A 20,305-nucleotide genomic window follows, 5' to 3' on the forward strand; every position below is an offset into this window, starting at 1 on the left:
TTAATTATATAGTATATGTTTTATATATTAAACATATAGATAAATTATAATAATAAAGATAATAAATAATAAAGAGATAATAATATAGATACACACAACATTTATATATTGTATATTTTTTTTTATTTTTTTTTATTTTTGTTTTTTTTAAAATTTTTTTTTTTTTCATTCGCAAATTAATTTAATAATTATAAATTTAAATTATTAATACTATACACACACTACTAAAAAGAAAAGAAAGAGATAAAATAATAATAAAAATAATAATAAAAATAATATTAATAATACTTTAAAGAAATAATATAAATTTTAAAAAAAAAAAAAAAATATTTAAAATTTAAAAAAAAAAAAAGCTCGACCAGTAAAATTTAATACAAAAATCTATTTTTTTTTTTTAAAAACTATATTGGCAAAAGGTTATTATGTCTTCTAATGTTTTAGACCATCAACAACAAACTATAAATTCACCACCATCAGATACACCAGATTTAAATCATGATAATAATAATAATGTAAATACTAATAACAATAAAGATAATACCAATATATATAAAAATGGTGTTAATGTAAATAATAGTAATAATAACAATAACAATAATAATAGTAATAGTAGTAATAATAATAATAATAACACTAACAATAACAATAATAACACTAACAGTAGCGAAATAAACACGAATAGTATTGGTGATAATAGTAATGGCCAAACAATAAACTCTACAAGATTAAATGAAAAGGGTGAGAATGAAACAACGACAACCACTACAACAACAGTAACAACCGTTACCACTACATCTAATAAAAGACCTTTAGAAAATGGTTCTAATCAACAACCTCAACAGCAACCACAAGCACAACAACATCAGCAATCACAAGAACCACAACATCAGCAACAGCAACAATATCAACAACCACAGTACCAACAACAGCAGGATCAACAACAACCACAGTATGAAGAAAATGGACAGACATGTAAAAAAATTAAACCAAATGATAATGTAACAGTTTCAAATAACAACTATGACGGTTTTAACAACAACAATAACAATAACAACAATAACAACAATATTAATAGTAATAATAATAGGAAAAGTTTAAAAATTTCTCCACCACAACAATCACAACAACAACCACCAAACACAATTGGTAGCAAAGATAGTTTTGATTTAGATGAAGAAGAGGACTCATTAAATTCAAATACAAATTACGAGCCAAAGAAAACTAAAACCATTCATAGATTAATAGATATTTGTTTAGAGGCATTGGTCAAAGACATCGATAAAATAGATACATTAGAACCTCTTCCAGATGAACTATGCCAAAAGATTATACCATTATTTCAAAGAAGAAAAATACTATCATCAAGGACATTATCACTTTTTAGAAATTGTAAATTAACAAGACTAGAATTATGCGGAAAAGAGGTACCAATAAGCGACGATTGGCTAAACATCACCAAGGGGTTAATGGCATCAACAATCACCTATGTAAATATATCAAAAAATTCATTGCTCACAGATCAAGGTATAGCGAGCTTATCTCATCTCCGTAATTTACAATCATTGGATATCAGTTATGTAGATAAAATTGATGGATCAGGTTTGGCAGCACTAGTAGATGCAGGGGTACCCCTTCAAAAGCTTCAAATGGAAGGTTGTTTGTCATTGAAACTTCCACAACTATTTACAACTCTTTCAAAGTTAAAAACATTATCCTCACTCTATGCTGGTGCTTGTAATATGACCGATGATGATTGCCAACAACTCTCTCAACTTCAAACTCTAACCCATTTAGATGTCTGTAGAAATGCCGTCATCACAAATAGAGGTTTACAATTTATTTGTAATCTATCTCGATTAACAGAGTTGGATATTGGCGGAATTAATCAACTTGATGCTCAAGGTATTAAATGTCTCTTACAACTACCTCATTTAGAAAGTTTAGCAGCTGAAAATTGTGGTATCGATGATAAATGTATGAATTATATTGGTTCATTAAAATCATTGAAATCGCTTTCGCTCATCAATAATCCATTTAGTGATGTCGGTGCTAAACATATTGGTAATCTAATTTATCTTACAACTTTAGATTTATCAATGTGTGCCAATATCACTGATGCAACTTTGGTTCACTTTAGAAATTTATCTCAAATCTCAAAATTAAACTTAAATTTTTGTGGTAATCTTACCGATAGTGGTGTTACTTCTTTGACCGGTGGTTTAAGTCAATTAAAAACATTGGGTATCATTGGTTGCAATAGATTATTGATCAAAGGTTTGTATTTAAATAATATAAAATAGTTTTGTTTTATATCATATTAGTTTATTAATTTTATTATTTATAATTATAGTTAAACATAGACCATTGGTATTATTAGTCGAAGATAATCAATTACAAATTAAAGTTATTTCAAAGGTTATGGAAAGATATAATTTTGATGTTGAAGTAGCCTCAAATGGTCAAATGGCCTTGGATATGTTTAGAGCCAACCCAAGATACGAATTAGTTCTGATGGATATGATTATGCCAATTATGGATGGTTTAACTGCAACAATGTTAATACGAGAATATGAAAGAGAAAGAGGATTAAAAAGAACACCTGTAATTATTCAAACAGCCGATTCAAGAGAAAGTCACAAGTTAATTTGTTTAGCCGCTGGTTGTGATGATTTTATGACCAAGCCTTTAGATAAAAGATTTGTAGATAAAGCATGGAAGCTTTTAAATGAAGAATTTGATACAAATGAAAACAATGAAAATATGAATAATGGAAATAATACCGATAACAATAATAATAATAATAATAACAATGGAAACAATAATAACAATAATAATAGAAATAATGGTTTTAATAATTTAAGTGTTAATATAAATGTATAATTTATATAAAAAAATAAATAAACTATTTTAAAAATGTATATTGCATTATAATATATTATAAAAAAAAAAAAGAAATAAAAGAAAAAATTTTTATATTTTACATTTTATAATCAGAGAGAATTTTATTTAATTTTTATTTAATCTTTAAAACAAACAATATAAGCAATATCCAATCCAATCATTTCGCCATTAGAAATTAAATTATCAACGTATTCAGCAACTTTACTTCTTAAAATAGCTTCTTTTTCTGCACCAATACGTTCAAGTGTAACCTTTGCATCTGGGGTTGATAAAAATATATTTGCATAATCGACACCATTGCTTATAATTTGGTTAAAGAATGTATATCCAGCTTGAACTCTTTGGAAACCAGCATCAAGGGCCATTTTACGGAGCTTAGTTGTGTCACCAAGATGATATGGTGTTCTGGCGCCTGAATCAGCTAATTGAATACCAAGTTCTTTTGCGACGATACCAACAATAGCGAATTGATTTGAATTTTGAGATCTACCCCATACTGAAAAAGCAGCAATACCTCCTTTTTCTAAAACTCTGTAGGAATCACGTAACATTTGATCTGGGTCATTAACTAAATGTAAACAGTAATTTGCAAAATAACGATCGACTGATGAATCTTCAATTGGTAAATGCTCTGCATCACCTTGTTTTAATGTAAAATTCTTTGATTTGATTTCGTCTTCGTTTTGTTTCATACCTAAACGATCTCTTGCCAATGCCAACATCTCTTGTGAAAGGTCACATGCTAAAAACTTTGTTTCATTTTTTTTTAAAAAAAGTGCTAATTCAGTTGATGCACCAGCACCACAAGCAACTTCGACAATTGATTTAATTTTATTATTTGGATGTGTTAAACCAATATTTCCCATTAAAAGCATTGAAACTGGTAATGTAGTTGGTTCATTATAAAATTGAAAAGTTTTGCTGAACTTATCCCATTTTACTTCGAGTTCTTCAGTTGAAAAAATTTTTGTTGGGGTTGACATATCTATAAATAGTTATTATTATTATTATTATTTGTAGTTTTGTAATATTTTATGAAATTTGAAATTTAAAAAAAAAGTTTTTTTAAAACAAAAAAATAAAATAAATTAAATTTTATACAAAAATAAAAAAAAAAATTAAAAAAAAATTAAAAAAAAATAAAAAAAATTTGAGATTTTTTTAAAAGGGACCTTTCGAATACAGAATAAAATTCCAAAAGAAGATTCTTTGTTTGGTTTTTGTTTCATTTCCTTTAAGATAGAACCCAAATTTATTTATATAGTTCAATAAAATTTCATTTATATTTAATGTGGGGGAAAATAAAATTTTATTTATTCATTTTAAAATTATTTTTTGATGGCTTTTAAAAACAAAATTTTTTCAAACAACAGATTTTTTAAAAATCATTTTTTAAACTAACTTTTTTTTTATTTTTTAAAATTTTTTTTATTTTTTAATTTTTATTTTTTTTTATTTTAAAATTTTTTTTTTCTTTTAATTTTTTTTTATTTATCAGCAAAGAATAATAATATTAAAATATTAAAGTATTGTTGTAGTTGGAATTTTTTTTTTTGTTTCATCATCGATATAAACATAATATATGATATATTGTTGTAATTTTCAATTTTATAAAATAGTTGAAATAATAGATCCAAAATTAAAAAAATTAACAAACAACAACAAAAATATTTTAATTTAATTATTTGAATCAATAAAGTCCCATCCGCACAAATTTTTAAAAGACACAGTATTAATCATTTGCACACACCCACACCATACACAATATATTTTTTTTTTATTATTAAATCATTTTTCCACTCACCATTTCAAACGCAACACCCACATACAATTATATAATACACTTACCACACCACCAACATTCAGTTTTTTTAAAAAAAATTTTTTATTTTAAAAAAAAAAAAAAAAAAAAAAAAACTCAATAACAATAATATTTTGTAAATTATAAATAGTTTAACAACAATAATAATCATCTTAAATAATAGTAATAAATAATTTTAAATATAGAAATATATAAAGAAAGAAATGGATAAAAAAAATATAGAAATTGAACCAAAAACTGAAGCAATCAATATGTATAAGCATATAGTTTGTGAAGCAATGTATGCTCCCAATTCATTGCCTGTACATTTATCAGAACCATTTAATATCAATGTTGAATTTATAAGAATATCATCAGATTGGGTAGAATTAGAATTATTAGATAAAAAACATCAAACAATTGATAAAAGTAAATAATAGTAATATTAAATATTAAATAATAAATAATATTAATATTAATCATAATTTTTGTTTTAGTTAAATTAAATACAATTACATCTGTCGAGCCAACAGCAACTAATAGTTCATTAAATACTAGTGGTGGTAGTAACTCACCAATGTTAACAAGATCAAATTCAATTTTAAATAGGGGTGTATTGGGATCCAATTCAAGCAGTGATGATTTATTATTAGGATCAAGTAGTGGTTCAATTGGATCAGGTACAGGCACAATTAGTAAAAGTAAAGCAAGTGCATTATTAGGTATCGAAGAAGCAAATAATAAAGAAAATTCACCAAGTCCAAATAAAAATAGCAAAGCGAGTGCATTATTGGGTTTGGATGAACAGGGTGGAAAAAAAGAAAAAGAAGGTAAAGGGTCAGCAATGTTATCACCAAAATTTGGACTTTTAGCAAGATCAGCCAGTAATAATCTTTTAAAGGTAAACGAACCTTTATCTCCAACCCTCAGTTCATCACCTGCAAATTCATCATTTTTAGTATCAAGTTCTCCACTAAGTATTTCAGGTTCACCAGTATTATCATCATCAACAGGTAGCGGCGGAGGCGGTAGTACATTGAATATATCACCATCCAATATTTCATCGCCACGTGGTAGCGGTCTTGATTTATCAAGTAGTGTATCCTCTTCGAACGGTAGTCCATCATCATTATTATCAATGTCCCAAAGTATTAGCAATACAAGTGCATCATTACATTATAATCAAGGCTTCACATTAGTTTCATCTTCGAAAAATTTCACATTTAATGCAGCAGATAAAGATAGTTTAACTCATATTTTAAATAGCATTAAAATGATTTCTTTAGGCAGACTCCACCAAGAGCAACTCCAGCAAACATTTGACGCCATAGTTGAATCTATTCAAATTTCTCAACTTTGTAAAATACCACCCATTCCACCTCTTCCTTCACCACCACCACCACCTCCAACTATTTTACTTTTAAATTCTTCACAATAATAACAACAACAATAATAATTATAAAAAAAAAAAAAAAAAAAAAAATGTATTTTTAAAAATTAATAAAAATAATATTTATATGTAATAATAAAATATAAAATTTAGAGTTAATTAATTATTAATTATAAATTGTTAATTATTTACAAAAAATAACCATTGTTTTCCTAATGATTTACTATTTATTTTATTTTTTTTATTGTTAACATTTGGTTTTATTTATATTTTATATTGTATTAAAAAATTAATTTAATTTCTCTTCTTTTTACCACCGGTTGATACAGAGTTGGCTTCCTCAATTTTGGAATGGATTTTATGTGATACATGATTTAAATAGAAAACAATAGCAATTGATGAAAGAACACTAACAGTACCCGAAACTCTGTGAACTGTTGAACTTATAATTGCAGTTGTGAAAATTGAAAAAATTAATTCGAACCATTTAATATCTCTTTTAATTGATCCAATAAACTATTTTGATAATATTATTATTATTATTATTTTTATTATTGTGGATATTATTGTTATTATTTTTTAAGTTTTAATATTAGTTAGAATAATTAGTAATCTTTGAAACAAAGTATTAGTAATGATTTATAAAACTTACTGTGATTTGGAAAAAGAATAATAATGAACCAATTAAACCACCAATAATAGTACCAACTTCGCTACTTTTAAAGTATGGGGCACCAAATCTTAAAACACCAATTACTATAACCCACATAACTGAGGTAATAAGTAAGGTTGTTGATTCACTTGGTTGACGAAATGACATTTTATTTAAATATAATAAAAAAGATTTATAAATAAAATTTTTAATAATAAATAAAAAAAAAAGAAAATATAAAAAAAAAATTAAAAAAAAATTTAAAAAAATGAAAAAAATTATAAAAAAAAAAAAAATTAAAAAAATAAAAAAAAATGATGATCAATATTGGAAAACTATAAATCTAAATTTTATTTATTTTTTTATATGGTTATATGTATTGATTCAATTTAAATAATACATTGGGAATAATAAGATTGATTAAACACTTCATTGTTTGAACAAGTGTTTAATGGATCGTATAGGGAATAAAGTGGATCTTGACATAATGTGTCATTATAGAATGTATAGGAAAAGAAAGTTGAATTACATGACCCAATTAAAATTGGAGAAACATCGTTATTACAATTATCTTTATATGGAAAGTTTTTTAAAAAAAATTAGTATGGGAATTTATTTTTTTTTAAAATAAAAAAAAAATTATTACCTAGTTTAAAGAATTTTTGATGATATAATTCAGATTGGTCACAACCACGATCATTAAATGAGGATACTGAATAGCTATTTGTCATTGGTGAAATATCTTCGACACAAGTATAATAGTAGGTGGAGTTATACATATCGGTGCAACCAAATGGAACTGATTGGGTTTTTCCAAATATTTTACAATCGAAATCTTCAAATATCGATATTTCTACAGTTTGATTTTCGTAATTGCAGTCATATTTGAATCCATCAACACATTGAGATACAGCATAATAATCTACTTGGTTTTCATTTGGACAAACATTACTTAGCTGATCGGTTGTAATAGTTGACATTACATATTTATAAATACCCCCGCTGCCGCTGCTGCTACCGCTATTACCACTGTCACTATTTAAATTAAATTTATTATTTTTATTTGTTATTGCCGATGAAACAATGGTTAAACATAATATAAAAAATATTATATTTAAAATTATTTTGTGTTGTTTTTTTAACATTTTATTGTATCTGTGTGTATAAATACCGAAAAAACAGTAATTTAATACGAAATATAATGTTTGAAAATATTATGATGGTTGTGGATTTAAAAAATTGATATTTAAAAAAAAAAAAAATTAAAATAAATAAATTTTAAAAGAAAAAAAAAATATCTTTTTAATTTTTTCAGTTTTTTTCAGTTTTTTTTTTGAGTAAATAATATCAACAATCAATCTTAATAAAGAGATAAATAATAGTATTATAATAATAAAAAAACAGAAATGAAAATTAAAAATTTAGATCATTTAGTATTGACTGTTGCTAATATAGAAAATACATGCAAGTTTTATAATAGTGTGTTGGGTATGAAGATAATAACATTCAAAGAAACAAGAAAAGCATTAGAGTTTGGGAATCAGAAAATTAATTTACACTTGAAAGGAAAAGAATTTGAACCAAAATCCAAATTCCCAACTGCAGGTTCCGCAGATTTATGCTTTATATCCGAAACACCTTTATTAGAGGTAATTAAAGAGCTAAAAGAAAAAAATATAGAAATAGAGGAAGGACCCGTTGAAAGAACAGGAGCAGTGGGTAAAATAAATTCAGTATACATCAGAGATCCAGATTTTAATTTAATTGAAATCTCTAATTATATATAAAAATTAATAAATAGAATAGAATAAAATAATAAAAATTAATCAAAGTCTATTATAAAGAAAAAAATTAAAAAAGAAACAAATTAAAAAAGAAACAAATAAATAAATTCTATTTATTGTTTTCTTTCATTTTATTTATTTGTTTGTTTGTTTGTTTTTTGTTTGCTGGTTTTTATTTATTATTTAATATTTTTTTTTAAAGATTTGTATATACATTTAAAAGTTAAATAATTCTTTTTTAAATAGTCACCTACATAATTAATTTCATGTAAATAAAATTTGGTAATTGGTGGATTTTCTTTTAATAGATTGTCAATAGATTCTATATATTCCTTTTCATTCTTTAAGGTGTTTATAAATTCTGATTTAAACTTTAGAATTCTTTTATTACCTTGAGTTTTATTTGAAACTGATAGATGTTGATCAGTGTAGTCATTTAAATTTGAAGTTATTGAACCCTTGATAATATATTCGAATATTGATGGTACATGAATTCCACTTAGTTTTAAACTTTTTAGTGATTTGTTAAATAAAATCATTGAACCAAAATTTTCAATAAACTGAATAGGGAATGTTTTTTCGTTTTGATAGTTTCCAGTATAGAATTGATTAAGTTCATAACTTTCTGGACATCTATGGGTGATAGACAATGAGGTTAAATGCTTATGATTTAAAATACTACTATGGATAAATTGCCAATGTTGATAAAATGTTGAATCATCTCCGGTATGAACTGATATTGGTGTATTGCATACACATGGTTTTGTTCTTTTTTCACTGAGATAATATATTAATGTGTCATAACATATTTGGAATGATAAATTTTTAATATTTGGTGATGATTTCATTAAATAATATAGCTCTTCAACTGTTATTGGTTCATAGTAATTTAATTCTTTAAAAGATAATATATTGTTATTATTGCTATTGCCATTACCATTATTGTTTGTAGTGGTTGTAGTAGTGGTAGTTGAGGTTATATTAGTTCTATTGTTATTTAATTGATTATTAATAAATAATTCATAGCCTTTTGAAAATTGAATTATATTGCTTGTTGGGAATAAAAGTAATTTCTTTGGTCTAAAATATTTGATATATTCTAAAGCTACAAGTTCGCACTCTTCATCAAAATCGGACCAAATGTTTAATAGAGAAACATTTAACTTGCATGGAGGTGTTAAAAAAGGAGCGTCATGTTCATATATATCGTGAATGTCACAGTTTATATCTATTTTATAGTTGCCCAAATCTATATGCTCTGTGAATAAATACCAATCATCTGCACTTGTAAAAGTACTAGAAAGAATGATTTTTTTTAAATTTGCAAATTTCTTTATTTTTTCATTAATTTCTCTACAATATTCTTTGCAATACACCTGAGTTAATCGTAATACCTTTATATTCTCTTCCTTGATTAATGAAAACTTGTTATTGTTTTTATTAGACATTTCTGTTGATGGGTGGCTGTAGAGTTGATAGTTGCTCATCAACGAAAATGATTGGTTTGATTTTGTTTTATAATTGAAATTGTCGTTTGCACAATAAAGATTGTTTGAAACTGTTTTAAACCAATCCCAATTCACCATTGCAATAGATAGAATTTTACATTTGAATCTTTTTTCACATGGAATCATTTTATAATAGTCATGGTTTTTATCTTTTCTATTAATTTCATTTATTAATAGTTTTATTATATATTTTTGAAGATATATTGGTAACTCTATAGAATTGACTTTAATGTTATTTTGTTGATTTTTTTGTGGTTTTTTTAATTGTTGATTCTTTAATTTATTTTTGTTATTTTTATTTCTTAAATTACTATTGTTATTATTAAATGAGTTTAGATTATTAAAACTATTATTATTATAATTATTATTATTAACACTGCTGGCACCACTGCTACTATCTCTACATCTTTTATTCCCAATAATGTTTTGATTTAAATCTTCAAATTTGTTATTAATAATTTCCATTGGAATTATGTGATATTTTATTTTTTTTTTATAAAAATTATTTCTTAAAAACTTTTAAATAAATATTAAAAAGATAAATAAATATTTGTATATTTAGTGTGTAAAATTTATTATTATTATTATTATTATAAAAATATAAAATAAAAATATTTTTAAACTGTTTAAATTTATTAAAAAATATTAATAAAAAAAAAAAAATAAAATGTTAAAATTTTATATTTAATTTAAATTAAAAAAATTATTTTTATTATTTTTTTTATTATTTTTTTTATTATTTTTTTCTTTTTTTTTTTAAAAAAAAAAAAAAAAAAAACAATAAATTAGGAGGGTGTGTGTGGATTGTTTAAAAAAAAAAAATAATAATAATAGATATTAAAATATCATACATGAATTAAAAAAATAATATGTTTAGTGTGGGTATGTGTGATTATTATTTTCCCTCTAAAAAGAATTAAAATAAAAGATTTAAATCTAAATTTGGGAAAAAATCAAATCTATCGATATTTTTTCACATATTTTTTTTGTAAACTTTTAAAACACGTGTTTTCAAATCTTTAATCAGTGTTTAATTTCATTTCTTTTTTTTTTTATTATTTTTTTTTCAAATTTTCATTTTTTTTTATTTTTTTATTATTTTTTTTTATTTTTTTTTATTTTTTTTTTATTTTTTTTTTGATTAGATATTATATTTTATAAAAAGTTATTTATTATAACTTTTAAATTTTAAAGTTTTAAAGTTATAAAAATATAAATTATTAAAATTAAATAAAAAAATGATCAAATAAATCAAAATAATATTTTAAAATGTAAAATGTTTAATTTTGCAGTTTTTATTTTTTTAAAATAATTATTTTATAAAAATAGAAAAAAGTTCTATTTTTATCTTTTTTATGTTTATATAATAACTATTTTATTTTAAAATAAAGTTACTAAATATAAAAAATTATTTTAATTATTCAAAAAAATAAAAAAGGAAAAAAAAATAAAAAAAAATTAATTTTAAAATAAATGAACTGAACAATAACTTAAATCTCATTTCGAGATTCCTCTTCAAAATCAAGATATATATCATAAAATTTGAATTTTTTAAAATAATAGGGGGTGATACAGATTTGTATTTTTTTGTAAAAATAAAAATAAAACAATAAAAACAAGGTGAAATGGTATACGTCCATATTAATCCTAATAAAAAAAAATAAAAAAAATTATTATTATTATAACTAACTTCACTTGTGTTATTTATATATTCCTAGAATATAAAGATAAAAATTATCATTGTTCGTATTATTATTATTACAAAAATTATTATACAAAATTTATTATATGTGGTTGAACATAAGTGTTTGAACAGATATAAAAAAAATTCTTAAGGATTATGTAAAAAAATTCTGCGTATATTATATACAAAAAATGAAAAAAAATAAAAGTAAAATTTAAAAATTTTGTGGGTGAGTGTGAAATTTTGAGTGTTATTGTGTGTGTTATGGGTAAGTACACTATACCTTGTGATACTGTATCTGATTGAAAAAAAAAAAATTTGTTATTTTTGTAAATAAAATTTTTTCCATTATAAAGCCAAAAAATAATACACCAAAAAATTAATACACCTTACTGTTGGTCCAAAAATAAGTTTTTCAAATATTAAATTATATTTATTTTCTTTTTTATTTTTTCCTATATATAATAAGATTTATTAATTTTTTTTAAATTTTTATTCTGATTTTTTTATTTGGTATAACTTTAATAATAACTATATACAATGTCTTATGTTGCCCTCCCATCTTTCCAAAAAACTTTTGGTGAAATCACATTCCTCAATCCTATCAACCATACACATATTGAACAAAATAATAATAATACTTATAATTATATGGAAACATATAATAATATCAATTGTAATAAGAATAATATAAATAGTGATATTAAAAACATACCTTCTTTAAAACCCTTTGGTGATAATAAAAAAACTCCATGCGGATACCATAGTTGCATTCTATGTGAAATGGGCACTCCTTTCATTTTGTTAAAAAAGTCAACCTGGGAAAACAAGCTCTTAGCTTCTTTCTATTGTATCAACCTTCAAAAAGGAAGATCTCCTAATAGTTGGGTAAGCCTTAAAAGAGAATTGTATCCATTTATTCTTTTCCATTATAAACAACTTTTAATTAATATTTGTAAGTAAAACTATATTTATTATATCTCTTCTTATTTGTTTATTATATTAATTAATAATTTATTTAAATTTAAAAAAGCAAATTTGAGATGGAAAAAGCTATTACAAGATATATTGAACCACAAGAAAACAGTATTTGAATCGGGCATTAAGCACTTTAGAGGAGCTACTGGCAACTGGAGAATTAAATATATTGTTAATCCATGGATGATGCGTACTACTTTAAAAAAAGAAATTTTAATTAAAGAGAGACTCTTGAAAAATAATGTATGTTAATTTTTTATTATGTATTAATTTACATTTAATTTAAAAAAAACATTTTTAAATTTGTATTTTATAAATTTTCCAGTGGAACAGCTTATAATCAAAGATTGTAAAATGCCCATATACTGTACACCATTTTTTTTTTTTAAAAAAAAACAACAAAAATTAAAAAAAAAAAAAAAATTTAAATAAAAATAAATATTATAAAAAGAATTTTTTAATTTTTTTTTTTTTTTGCTCAATAATTAACTTTTTTTTTCCCCAACATATATACTTAGTATTTTTTATTCAATTAAAATTTTTTTATATAAAAACATTAAATTTTAAAAAATTAATCTAAAAATAACATCAAAATGTTGTGATTGTCCCCTTTTTTCAATTTACTTTTTTTTATTTTTTTATTTTTTTTTAATACCTTTTTTTTTTGAGTGAAGATCCAAATATTATTAAAACAATCATTTATACAAATAATTTTTATTAATATTACAGGTAAGTAAATTTGCTTGTTATTATCTCTTCATTTTTGTATTTACATTTATTTACTTTTTTGTTTATTTTCATAAAATTATATTAATTATAATAATCAACCTTTGTTTTATTTATATTTTTCAAATTCACACTACACCACACACTTTCTCAAAATTGAACAACCACATTTTTTTTCATTTTTCGTTGAATGTGGGGTATTTCATATAAAAAACAAATTATATATACTAATTTTACTAAAAATAAATAAATCTTGTCTCATTGTATAATAGCAACATTATTGCATATCTTTGTACATTTAGATTATCAAGATTAATTATTTTTTATTTTTTATTTATTTAAATTTAATTTCTTTTCACTATTCTTTTTTTTTAATAAATAAAAAAAATATTTTTATATTTTTATTTTATATAGACTAAAATGAAAAGAGCATTAAAAGAACTAGAAGAATCCAAAACACCAACCAATTTAGGGAGTTTAAACACAAATGCTTCTACTAATGCTAGCTCCTCTACAACCTCAACATCAACCCCAACCTCAACACCAACATCAACCTCAACACCAACCTCTATATCTTACTTAAATACTATTAATAATAATAATTATAATACTAATAACAATAATAACAACAATAGTAGTAGTAGCAATGTTAATAGTGGTGGTAATAGCAATAATAATAATAATAACAACAATAATAATAATCAACCATCTGCCCCAAGGTGCTATCTCGGTGAGAACTGTTCATTATGCAATTTAGGTACTCCGAGAGTTTTTAGAAATAAAAAAACTTGGAAAATAATATTAGTTATAACTTTTTATTCAATCAAGCACCTTAGAGAAGGTGAATGGTCTAAACTGGATGATATATATAACTTTATAGAAACCCATGCACATCAATTTGATCTAGTAGTAAGGAGTTTGTATAAATCTATTGTTAAAACCTTAACAATATTATTAATAATACCATACTAATTTTTTTTTAAAAAAAACAAAGGTGATGGCCTAAAGAATCCAATATTAAATTGCCTAACCCATAATAGTATATTTGTAAACGGTGCAAAGCTAATGAATCTTTATAAATTTTGGAAAATGGTAGAATTAGTTGATCCATGGAACGATAAATTAATGGAAGAATTTTTAGAAAAAGAAAAACAAAAAGATAAGGAAAAGTTAAAGAAGAAGAGATTCAACCCAGAAGATGATGATGAAGGTTCAGATTCTTTTGATAAAAAAAATGCTATCAATAACTATCCAAAACTCCTTAATTAAGATTAACATTATCTTAAAAAAGAATTTTATCTTTCATTATATGTAAAAAAGAATTAGCTAAACACTAATTATTGTTTTACTATATAAAATCTAATTATGATTATTAAAAATAAATATTTTGACCCTAATAGTTAAAATCAATTTTACTTTAAAGCTAGTTTGATTTTTTTTTTTTTTTTTTTTTTTTTTTTTTTTTTTTAAATTAAATTTTTCATTTTTTATTTTTTTTTATTTCATTTTATTTTTATATAAAGTTATAAACAATAATGTCAAAAGCAGCACATAATCCAGCAACCGATGGTTTAAGTGAGGAAGAGGAAAATCAACTTTGGGAAAAAAGTATTCAAACATGGAAACAACAAAAAGAAGAAAGAAGAAAAAAAAATGAAGAGTTAATAGCAAAAGGCGAAAAACCGATAGATTATGATAATGATTGGAAAGATTTACCAATTTTTATGAATGATTTAAAAGAAGGTGATAACGAACATGTTGCAGCATTACAAGCAATCACAGATGAATCAACACCAGATGAAATCGCAGAAAACTACAAAGAATTGGGTAATGATTATTTTAGAGCTGGTAAAGCAAGATATAAGGAAGCCCTTCACTACTACAACAAAGCATTATCAGTTAAATGTGACGACTTAAAAAAAAACTCTGCTTATTTAACCAATAGAGCTGCTGTTAATTTAGAACTTGGCAACTATAGAAATGTAATTCAAGATTGTACAATTGCCATCGAATTCAATCCATTAAATATTAAAGGTTATTTCCGTATGGCCAAAGCTTTTATTGCATTAAGTAAATTTAAAGAAGCTATCGAAACATGCGATAAAGGTATCGAACAAGACCCAGAATCAAAAGATTTACCAACTCTTAAACAAACTGCCCAAAAGAAAATAGATGATATCAAAAGACGTGAACAAGAAAAAATTGATAGAGAAACTAAAAAAGAACAAGAACTAAACGCTTTAGCAACAAAACTTTATGAAAAAAATAAATATAAATTAGGTCACCCAATCATGGATCTCAGTCAATATACTTATCAATCAGATAGAAAAATTTCATTCGACGAAAATGGTGATGTTCATTTCCCAGTTGTATTTTTATATCCTGAATTTGGCAAAAGGTAATTATTCATTAAAAATAATATTTAAAATCATGTTAACATTTACAAATACTAATATTTAATTTGTTTATATATAGCGATTTTATTATGGATTTCCAAGAGGATCACACTTTTGGTGATCATTTATCAATGATGTTCCCACCTGAAAACCCAGAATTCCCACCATGGGACAGCAAGAAGGAATACTCTGTTGATAATATTGAAGTTTATTTCGAAACAAACTATACCAAACCAATTTTACCAAATATTAAAACCAAAGAAGAAAAAAGGTGGATTAGAATTAAACATACTACAGCAATCGCTGCAGTATTAGCACATGCCGAATATATTATACCTCAACTCCCATTATTTTATGTTGTAGCAAAAGGAAATTTATTTTATAAAAAATTTTTAGAAAAACAAATAAAATAAAACTGTCTAATTAAACACAATTTGTAAAAATCGATATATCTATTTTATAAACTCTATAAAATAAATAAAATTAAACAAAATAAAATATAAAGGTCTATTTTTAAAAAGTAAAACTATAATAACAGTTTAATTAATTTACATTTCTTTTTTTTTATTTTATTTTTTTATTATAAAAAATAATCAAAGAAAAAAAAAAAATTATTTTAAATTATATATTATATAATGTGTGGAAATTAACGGAAATGGAATTGGAAACCGCCGCCACCACCACCGCCACCTTGTTGGAAACCTTGGAAGCCTTGGAAATTGAAGCCACCTGGGAAACCACCGTGGAAACCTTGGAAGCCACCGCCACCACCTCCACCCATTGGGTCATTGAGATCTTCACCCATATCATAACGTCTACGTTTTTCTTCATCCTTCAAAGCTTCGTAGGCTTCATTAATTTCCATATACATTTTTTCAGCCTTTTCTTTATCTTCATGTTTACTCTTATCTGGATGGTTCTTGATAGCTAATTTTTTGAAAGCTTTTTTAACCTCTTCATTAGAGGCAGTTTTTGGTATACCTAAAATCTTGTAATAATCTTTTCTCTTTTCCATTTTTTGTGCTTTTTGAGCTCTTCTAATACCTTCATGCACCTGTTGGTCATTTGGTTTGAATTCTCTTGCTTTATTGTAATCGTTTAAGGCTTTTTGATAATCATCTTCAAACATAAAAGCTTCACCTCTATGGAAGTATGCGTCGCCATTTGAATCATCCAATTCGATTGCCTTGTCACAAGCTTCAATTGATTCTTTGGATTTCTTTAACTTTAAGAGTGCTCTACATTTTAAGAGATAAAGTGGAGTGGAATAAACATTACTATTTGGTTCTATTTCGAGTGCTATATCTGCTTGATTTAAAGATTCTTGATATTTATTTTGGTTGAATAATTCATTTGCGTTACCTGTTGCTTTTTCGAATCTTGTGATGGTTTTTAACATTTCTCTACAATCGTTATCATCTGGACTAAATTTAAGTGCTTCCCTTAAGAATTTTAATGCAACTTCTTTTTCACCCATTGAAAAGAAAGTTCTGCCTCTCCAATATAAAGCTTTAACAGAGGATGGTTCAGCTTTAAGAATGGACATAGTTTCATCCAAAACTCTTCTATTGTCACCGTTATGGTAGAAACATTCGATGGCCATTAAACGTGCTTCTTTGAGGTCGCTAACGGTATTTAAAATTTCTTGTAAAAGTGGTAGTGCTTCTTTATAGTTTTTATCGATTTTAATTAAATCACGTGCTTTATCTAATTGAGACTCTGCTTTTTTAACCTTTTCTAATAATTGTTTTGCTTGTGCATAATCTGGTCTGATCTTTAAAATCTTCTTGTATTGGTCAATTGCATCTTCGAAACGTCCTAACGATGATAAAATCTTGCCTCTCTTAATTAATGCATGAATATTTTCTGGATTGACTTCGATGGCTCTGTTTAAATCGCTTAATGCTAAAATATTCTTTCCACGTGAATTATAAATACCAGCTCTTTTAAATAATAATGATGCATAATTCTTGTGTGTGATATCTGACCCAATTAAATCTATGGCATTTGAATAGTTTTCGATAGCTATATCATATTTTCCTTTTTGGAAATTTTCATCACCAATTTTCATAAAATTTTCTATAATGTGCAATAAAAACCAAATTGTTAATAAACAATGAATGAGTTTTATAAATTGAGATTATTATGAATATTATCAGATATAATAATACATACCAATTTGATTCATCGTTTGCATGAACAAAAATATTTAAAAATAGCGAAAATATAATAATACAAACAAAAAACTTATTATTAATTATCATTATTGCCTATTATATTTTCATTTATTTAATATATTATTTATATCTTATATTTTTTTTTTTATAATAGGGATAATAAATTTATAATTATAAAAATAAAAATAATTTTCAAAAAAAAAAATAAAAATAAAAAAAATAAAAATAAAAAAAAAATAAAAAAAAATAAAAATTTTTTTATGACGAAGCATTCACCATGCTTATTTGTTTATATTGAAAACAACGATTTTCGCTCTCTTTTGACTCAAAAAGCAACACAATTGCCAAACTCAATTTATCACTTATTAAAGTTCAACAATCCTAATTTATAAATATGGTTTTAAGTATTTCGAGTTTATGATTTAATATTTTTATTCGACCTTTTTTTTTTTTTTTTATTTATTTATAATTTTTTAATTATATAATTTAATGTTATAATTATTTGAAATTGAATTTAAATAAATTAAAATTAATAAAGTTATTTAATAAAATTTTGAATTGATTAAAGTTGATTAAATTTGATATGGTATATTATTATTGATATTATTATTATTATTGATTATTTACTATTTAATTATTTTTAAGAATTTTATCAGAGTCCAAATATTGATTTAATGGATATTCATCTGGATAAAGTCTTAAGTGTTCTAATAATTCTTGTTGTTGTTCAATAAGATTTGGAGTTGGTGTGTGATAAACATCAGTGAAAATTTCAGAAATGGATGGTTTGAATTGTTTTTCAGCGACAACGAGTGAGTCACGAACAGTTTGACGAGCTTCAGTGATGAGTTCTTTTTCTTGAGCATCACTCCACCAGCCTTTACGGTCCATATAGTTTCTTAAACGAGTGATTGGATTTTTACCTTCCTTCCAATGATTGATTTCTTCGACGGTACGATAACGTGAAGAGTCATCAGAGGTAGAGTGATGACCAACACGATAAGTCATAGCTTCGATGAGAACTGGACGTTGTTCTTCGACGGTGATCTTACGAGCGAGTTTGGTGGCGTTGTATACAGCCCAAATATCGTTACCATCTACACGAATAGTTTTCATACCATAACCATTTGGACCACGACCAGCGATACCATCACCTTTATATTGTTCTTTGGATGGTGTTGAGATAGCCCATTTATTGTTACGACAAAAGAAGATAGTTGGGGTTGAAAGAGCAGATGCAAAATTCATGGCGGCATGGAAATCACCTTCTGAAGCAGCACCTTCACCAAAATAAACAATAGTGCAACTCTTTTCACCAGCTAATTTTTGAGCATATGAACTACCGACGGCTTGTGGTAATTGGGTAGTTAATGGTGATGAAATAGTTTGTAAATTAATTTTCTTTGAACCGAAATGCATTGGCATTTGTCTACCTTTACCTAAATCATGCTCGTTGGTGCAACATTGATTGATGATATCGGCAATTGTAAAACCTCTCCACATGAAAACACCAGTTTCTCTGTATTGTGCAAAAATTGTGTCGCTCATTTCCAAAGCTGCTGCTGATCCAACATGAATAGCTTCTTCACCAAATGATGTCATGTAAAATGAAATTCTACCTTGTCTTTGTACATCGTAAAGAACTGAATCCATAACACTTAATGTTACCATAGTGCTGTACATTTTAACGACTTCTTCTTTGCTAAAATTTGGGTCTTGTTCTGGTGATTGTACAATACCTTCTTGATTCATGATAGTGTAACATGGTATATAATGTTTTAATTCTTGAACTTCTAAATTATTGGTATATTGAAAGTTTTCTTTTTCTTCTTTAATTTCATTAACTTTGCTTGAAAAACTCTTTTTTTTTATTTGATGGGTTTGTTTTATAATTATTATTGTTGTTTTTATAAAAAATAAAGTTAAAATTAATATAAATGGTAATTCGTTTTTTTTTTAAATTATGATATCTAAAAAATATTTCTTTTTTTTTTTTTTTGCTATATTTATTAGAAAAAACCACATACTCTAATACCGTTAGTTTTTGATGAAGTTGAAACAACTGATCTATTTAAATAATTTGAAGCAACTCTTTTTAATCCATTGTTTTTGCTTAGATTTAATAAAACTCTTGATGTTTGACTAATCATCTTTTAATTTTTTCTTTTAATTCGTCTATTATTAAACAAAAAAAATAAAATAAAATATTAATAAATTATTTTAATTTTATTATAATATTATATAAACAATAATAGTTTTAATAAATAAAAAAATATTTGTTTAATCAATCAAAACGAAATTTCCCAAA

The 20,305-nt window shown here is 24.3% G+C and overlaps 11 protein-coding genes across 11 annotated transcripts; 5 read left to right on the forward strand and 6 right to left on the reverse strand.

Annotated features, from left to right (window-relative positions):
- Positions 1 to 422: 422 nt before the first annotated feature.
- Positions 423 to 2,939, forward strand: DICPUDRAFT_98891 (uncharacterized protein; the record flags this gene model as incomplete). Its single annotated transcript, XM_003291025.1, has 2 exons — positions 423 to 2,274; positions 2,351 to 2,939. 2 exons carry the CDS (start codon positions 423 to 425, stop codon positions 2,878 to 2,880), a joined length of 2,382 nt encoding a protein of 793 aa, XP_003291073.1. The 3' UTR covers positions 2,881 to 2,939.
- A 78-nt stretch (positions 2,940 to 3,017) lies between these two features.
- On the reverse strand, positions 3,018 to 3,884 carry DICPUDRAFT_38457 (uncharacterized protein; the record flags this gene model as incomplete). The annotated part of the gene is made up of 1 exon (XM_003291035.1): positions 3,018 to 3,884. The coding sequence occupies one exon, from the start codon at positions 3,882 to 3,884 to the stop codon at positions 3,018 to 3,020; it is 867 nt and encodes a 288-aa protein (XP_003291083.1).
- Positions 3,885 to 4,926: 1,042 nt separating this feature from the next.
- On the forward strand, positions 4,927 to 6,140 carry DICPUDRAFT_89234 (uncharacterized protein; the record flags this gene model as incomplete). The annotated part of the gene is made up of 3 exons (XM_003291026.1): positions 4,927 to 5,131; positions 5,200 to 5,382; positions 5,425 to 6,140. The coding sequence occupies 3 exons, from the start codon at positions 4,927 to 4,929 to the stop codon at positions 6,138 to 6,140; spliced, it is 1,104 nt and encodes a 367-aa protein (XP_003291074.1).
- A 246-nt stretch (positions 6,141 to 6,386) lies between these two features.
- DICPUDRAFT_155634 (uncharacterized protein) lies at positions 6,387 to 6,912 on the reverse strand (the record flags this gene model as incomplete). Its single annotated transcript, XM_003291036.1, has 2 exons — positions 6,387 to 6,608; positions 6,745 to 6,912. 2 exons carry the CDS (start codon positions 6,910 to 6,912, stop codon positions 6,387 to 6,389), a joined length of 390 nt encoding a protein of 129 aa, XP_003291084.1.
- A 221-nt stretch (positions 6,913 to 7,133) lies between these two features.
- DICPUDRAFT_155635 (uncharacterized protein) lies at positions 7,134 to 7,889 on the reverse strand (the record flags this gene model as incomplete). Its single annotated transcript, XM_003291037.1, has 2 exons — positions 7,134 to 7,315; positions 7,391 to 7,889. 2 exons carry the CDS (start codon positions 7,887 to 7,889, stop codon positions 7,134 to 7,136), a joined length of 681 nt encoding a protein of 226 aa, XP_003291085.1.
- A 261-nt stretch (positions 7,890 to 8,150) lies between these two features.
- On the forward strand, positions 8,151 to 8,531 carry DICPUDRAFT_155636 (uncharacterized protein; the record flags this gene model as incomplete). Its single annotated transcript, XM_003291027.1, has 1 exon — positions 8,151 to 8,531. One exon carries the CDS (start codon positions 8,151 to 8,153, stop codon positions 8,529 to 8,531), a length of 381 nt encoding a protein of 126 aa, XP_003291075.1.
- Positions 8,532 to 8,621: 90 nt separating this feature from the next.
- On the reverse strand, positions 8,622 to 10,501 carry DICPUDRAFT_98893 (uncharacterized protein; the record flags this gene model as incomplete). Its single annotated transcript, XM_003291038.1, has 1 exon — positions 8,622 to 10,501. The coding sequence occupies one exon, from the start codon at positions 10,499 to 10,501 to the stop codon at positions 8,708 to 8,710; it is 1,794 nt and encodes a 597-aa protein (XP_003291086.1). The 3' UTR covers positions 8,622 to 8,707.
- Positions 10,502 to 12,260: 1,759 nt separating this feature from the next.
- On the forward strand, positions 12,261 to 14,693 carry DICPUDRAFT_81772 (uncharacterized protein; the record flags this gene model as incomplete). Its single annotated transcript, XM_003291028.1, has 4 exons — positions 12,261 to 12,675; positions 12,754 to 12,941; positions 13,839 to 14,265; positions 14,419 to 14,693. The coding sequence occupies 4 exons, from the start codon at positions 12,261 to 12,263 to the stop codon at positions 14,691 to 14,693; spliced, it is 1,305 nt and encodes a 434-aa protein (XP_003291076.1).
- A 266-nt stretch (positions 14,694 to 14,959) lies between these two features.
- DICPUDRAFT_38478 (uncharacterized protein) lies at positions 14,960 to 16,233 on the forward strand (the record flags this gene model as incomplete). Its single annotated transcript, XM_003291029.1, has 2 exons — positions 14,960 to 15,822; positions 15,900 to 16,233. The coding sequence occupies 2 exons, from the start codon at positions 14,960 to 14,962 to the stop codon at positions 16,231 to 16,233; spliced, it is 1,197 nt and encodes a 398-aa protein (XP_003291077.1).
- Positions 16,234 to 16,466: 233 nt separating this feature from the next.
- On the reverse strand, positions 16,467 to 18,008 carry DICPUDRAFT_89239 (uncharacterized protein; the record flags this gene model as incomplete). The annotated part of the gene is made up of 2 exons (XM_003291039.1): positions 16,467 to 17,899; positions 17,996 to 18,008. 2 exons carry the CDS (start codon positions 18,006 to 18,008, stop codon positions 16,467 to 16,469), a joined length of 1,446 nt encoding a protein of 481 aa, XP_003291087.1.
- A 422-nt stretch (positions 18,009 to 18,430) lies between these two features.
- On the reverse strand, positions 18,431 to 20,169 carry DICPUDRAFT_49625 (3-methyl-2-oxobutanoate dehydrogenase). The gene is made up of 2 exons (XM_003291040.1): positions 20,025 to 20,169; positions 18,431 to 19,857 (listed from the first exon to the last, which is right to left on the reverse strand). The coding sequence occupies exons 1-2, from the start codon at positions 20,145 to 20,147 to the stop codon at positions 18,628 to 18,630; spliced, it is 1,353 nt and encodes a 450-aa protein (XP_003291088.1). The 5' UTR covers positions 20,148 to 20,169; the 3' UTR covers positions 18,431 to 18,627.
- Between the last annotated feature and the right edge of the window lie 136 nt (positions 20,170 to 20,305).

This window comes from Dictyostelium purpureum (genome assembly GCF_000190715.1).
Source record: "Dictyostelium purpureum unplaced genomic scaffold DICPUscaffold_256, whole genome shotgun sequence".
Classification (NCBI taxonomy): Eukaryota; Evosea; class Eumycetozoa; order Dictyosteliales; family Dictyosteliaceae; genus Dictyostelium; species Dictyostelium purpureum.

What these genes read in the sequence shown, in the direction of transcription:
- DICPUDRAFT_49625 (XM_003291040.1), bottom strand. Translation starts at nt 20,147, where the DNA reads ATGATTAGTCAAACATCAAGAGTTTTATTAAATCTAAGCAAAAACAAT. An exon ending in CAAAAACTAACGGTATTAGA is followed by an intron (nt 19,858 to 20,024) that starts GTATGTGGTTTT and finishes ATAAAAAAAAAG; the next exon opens with AGTTTTTCAAGCAAAGTTAA.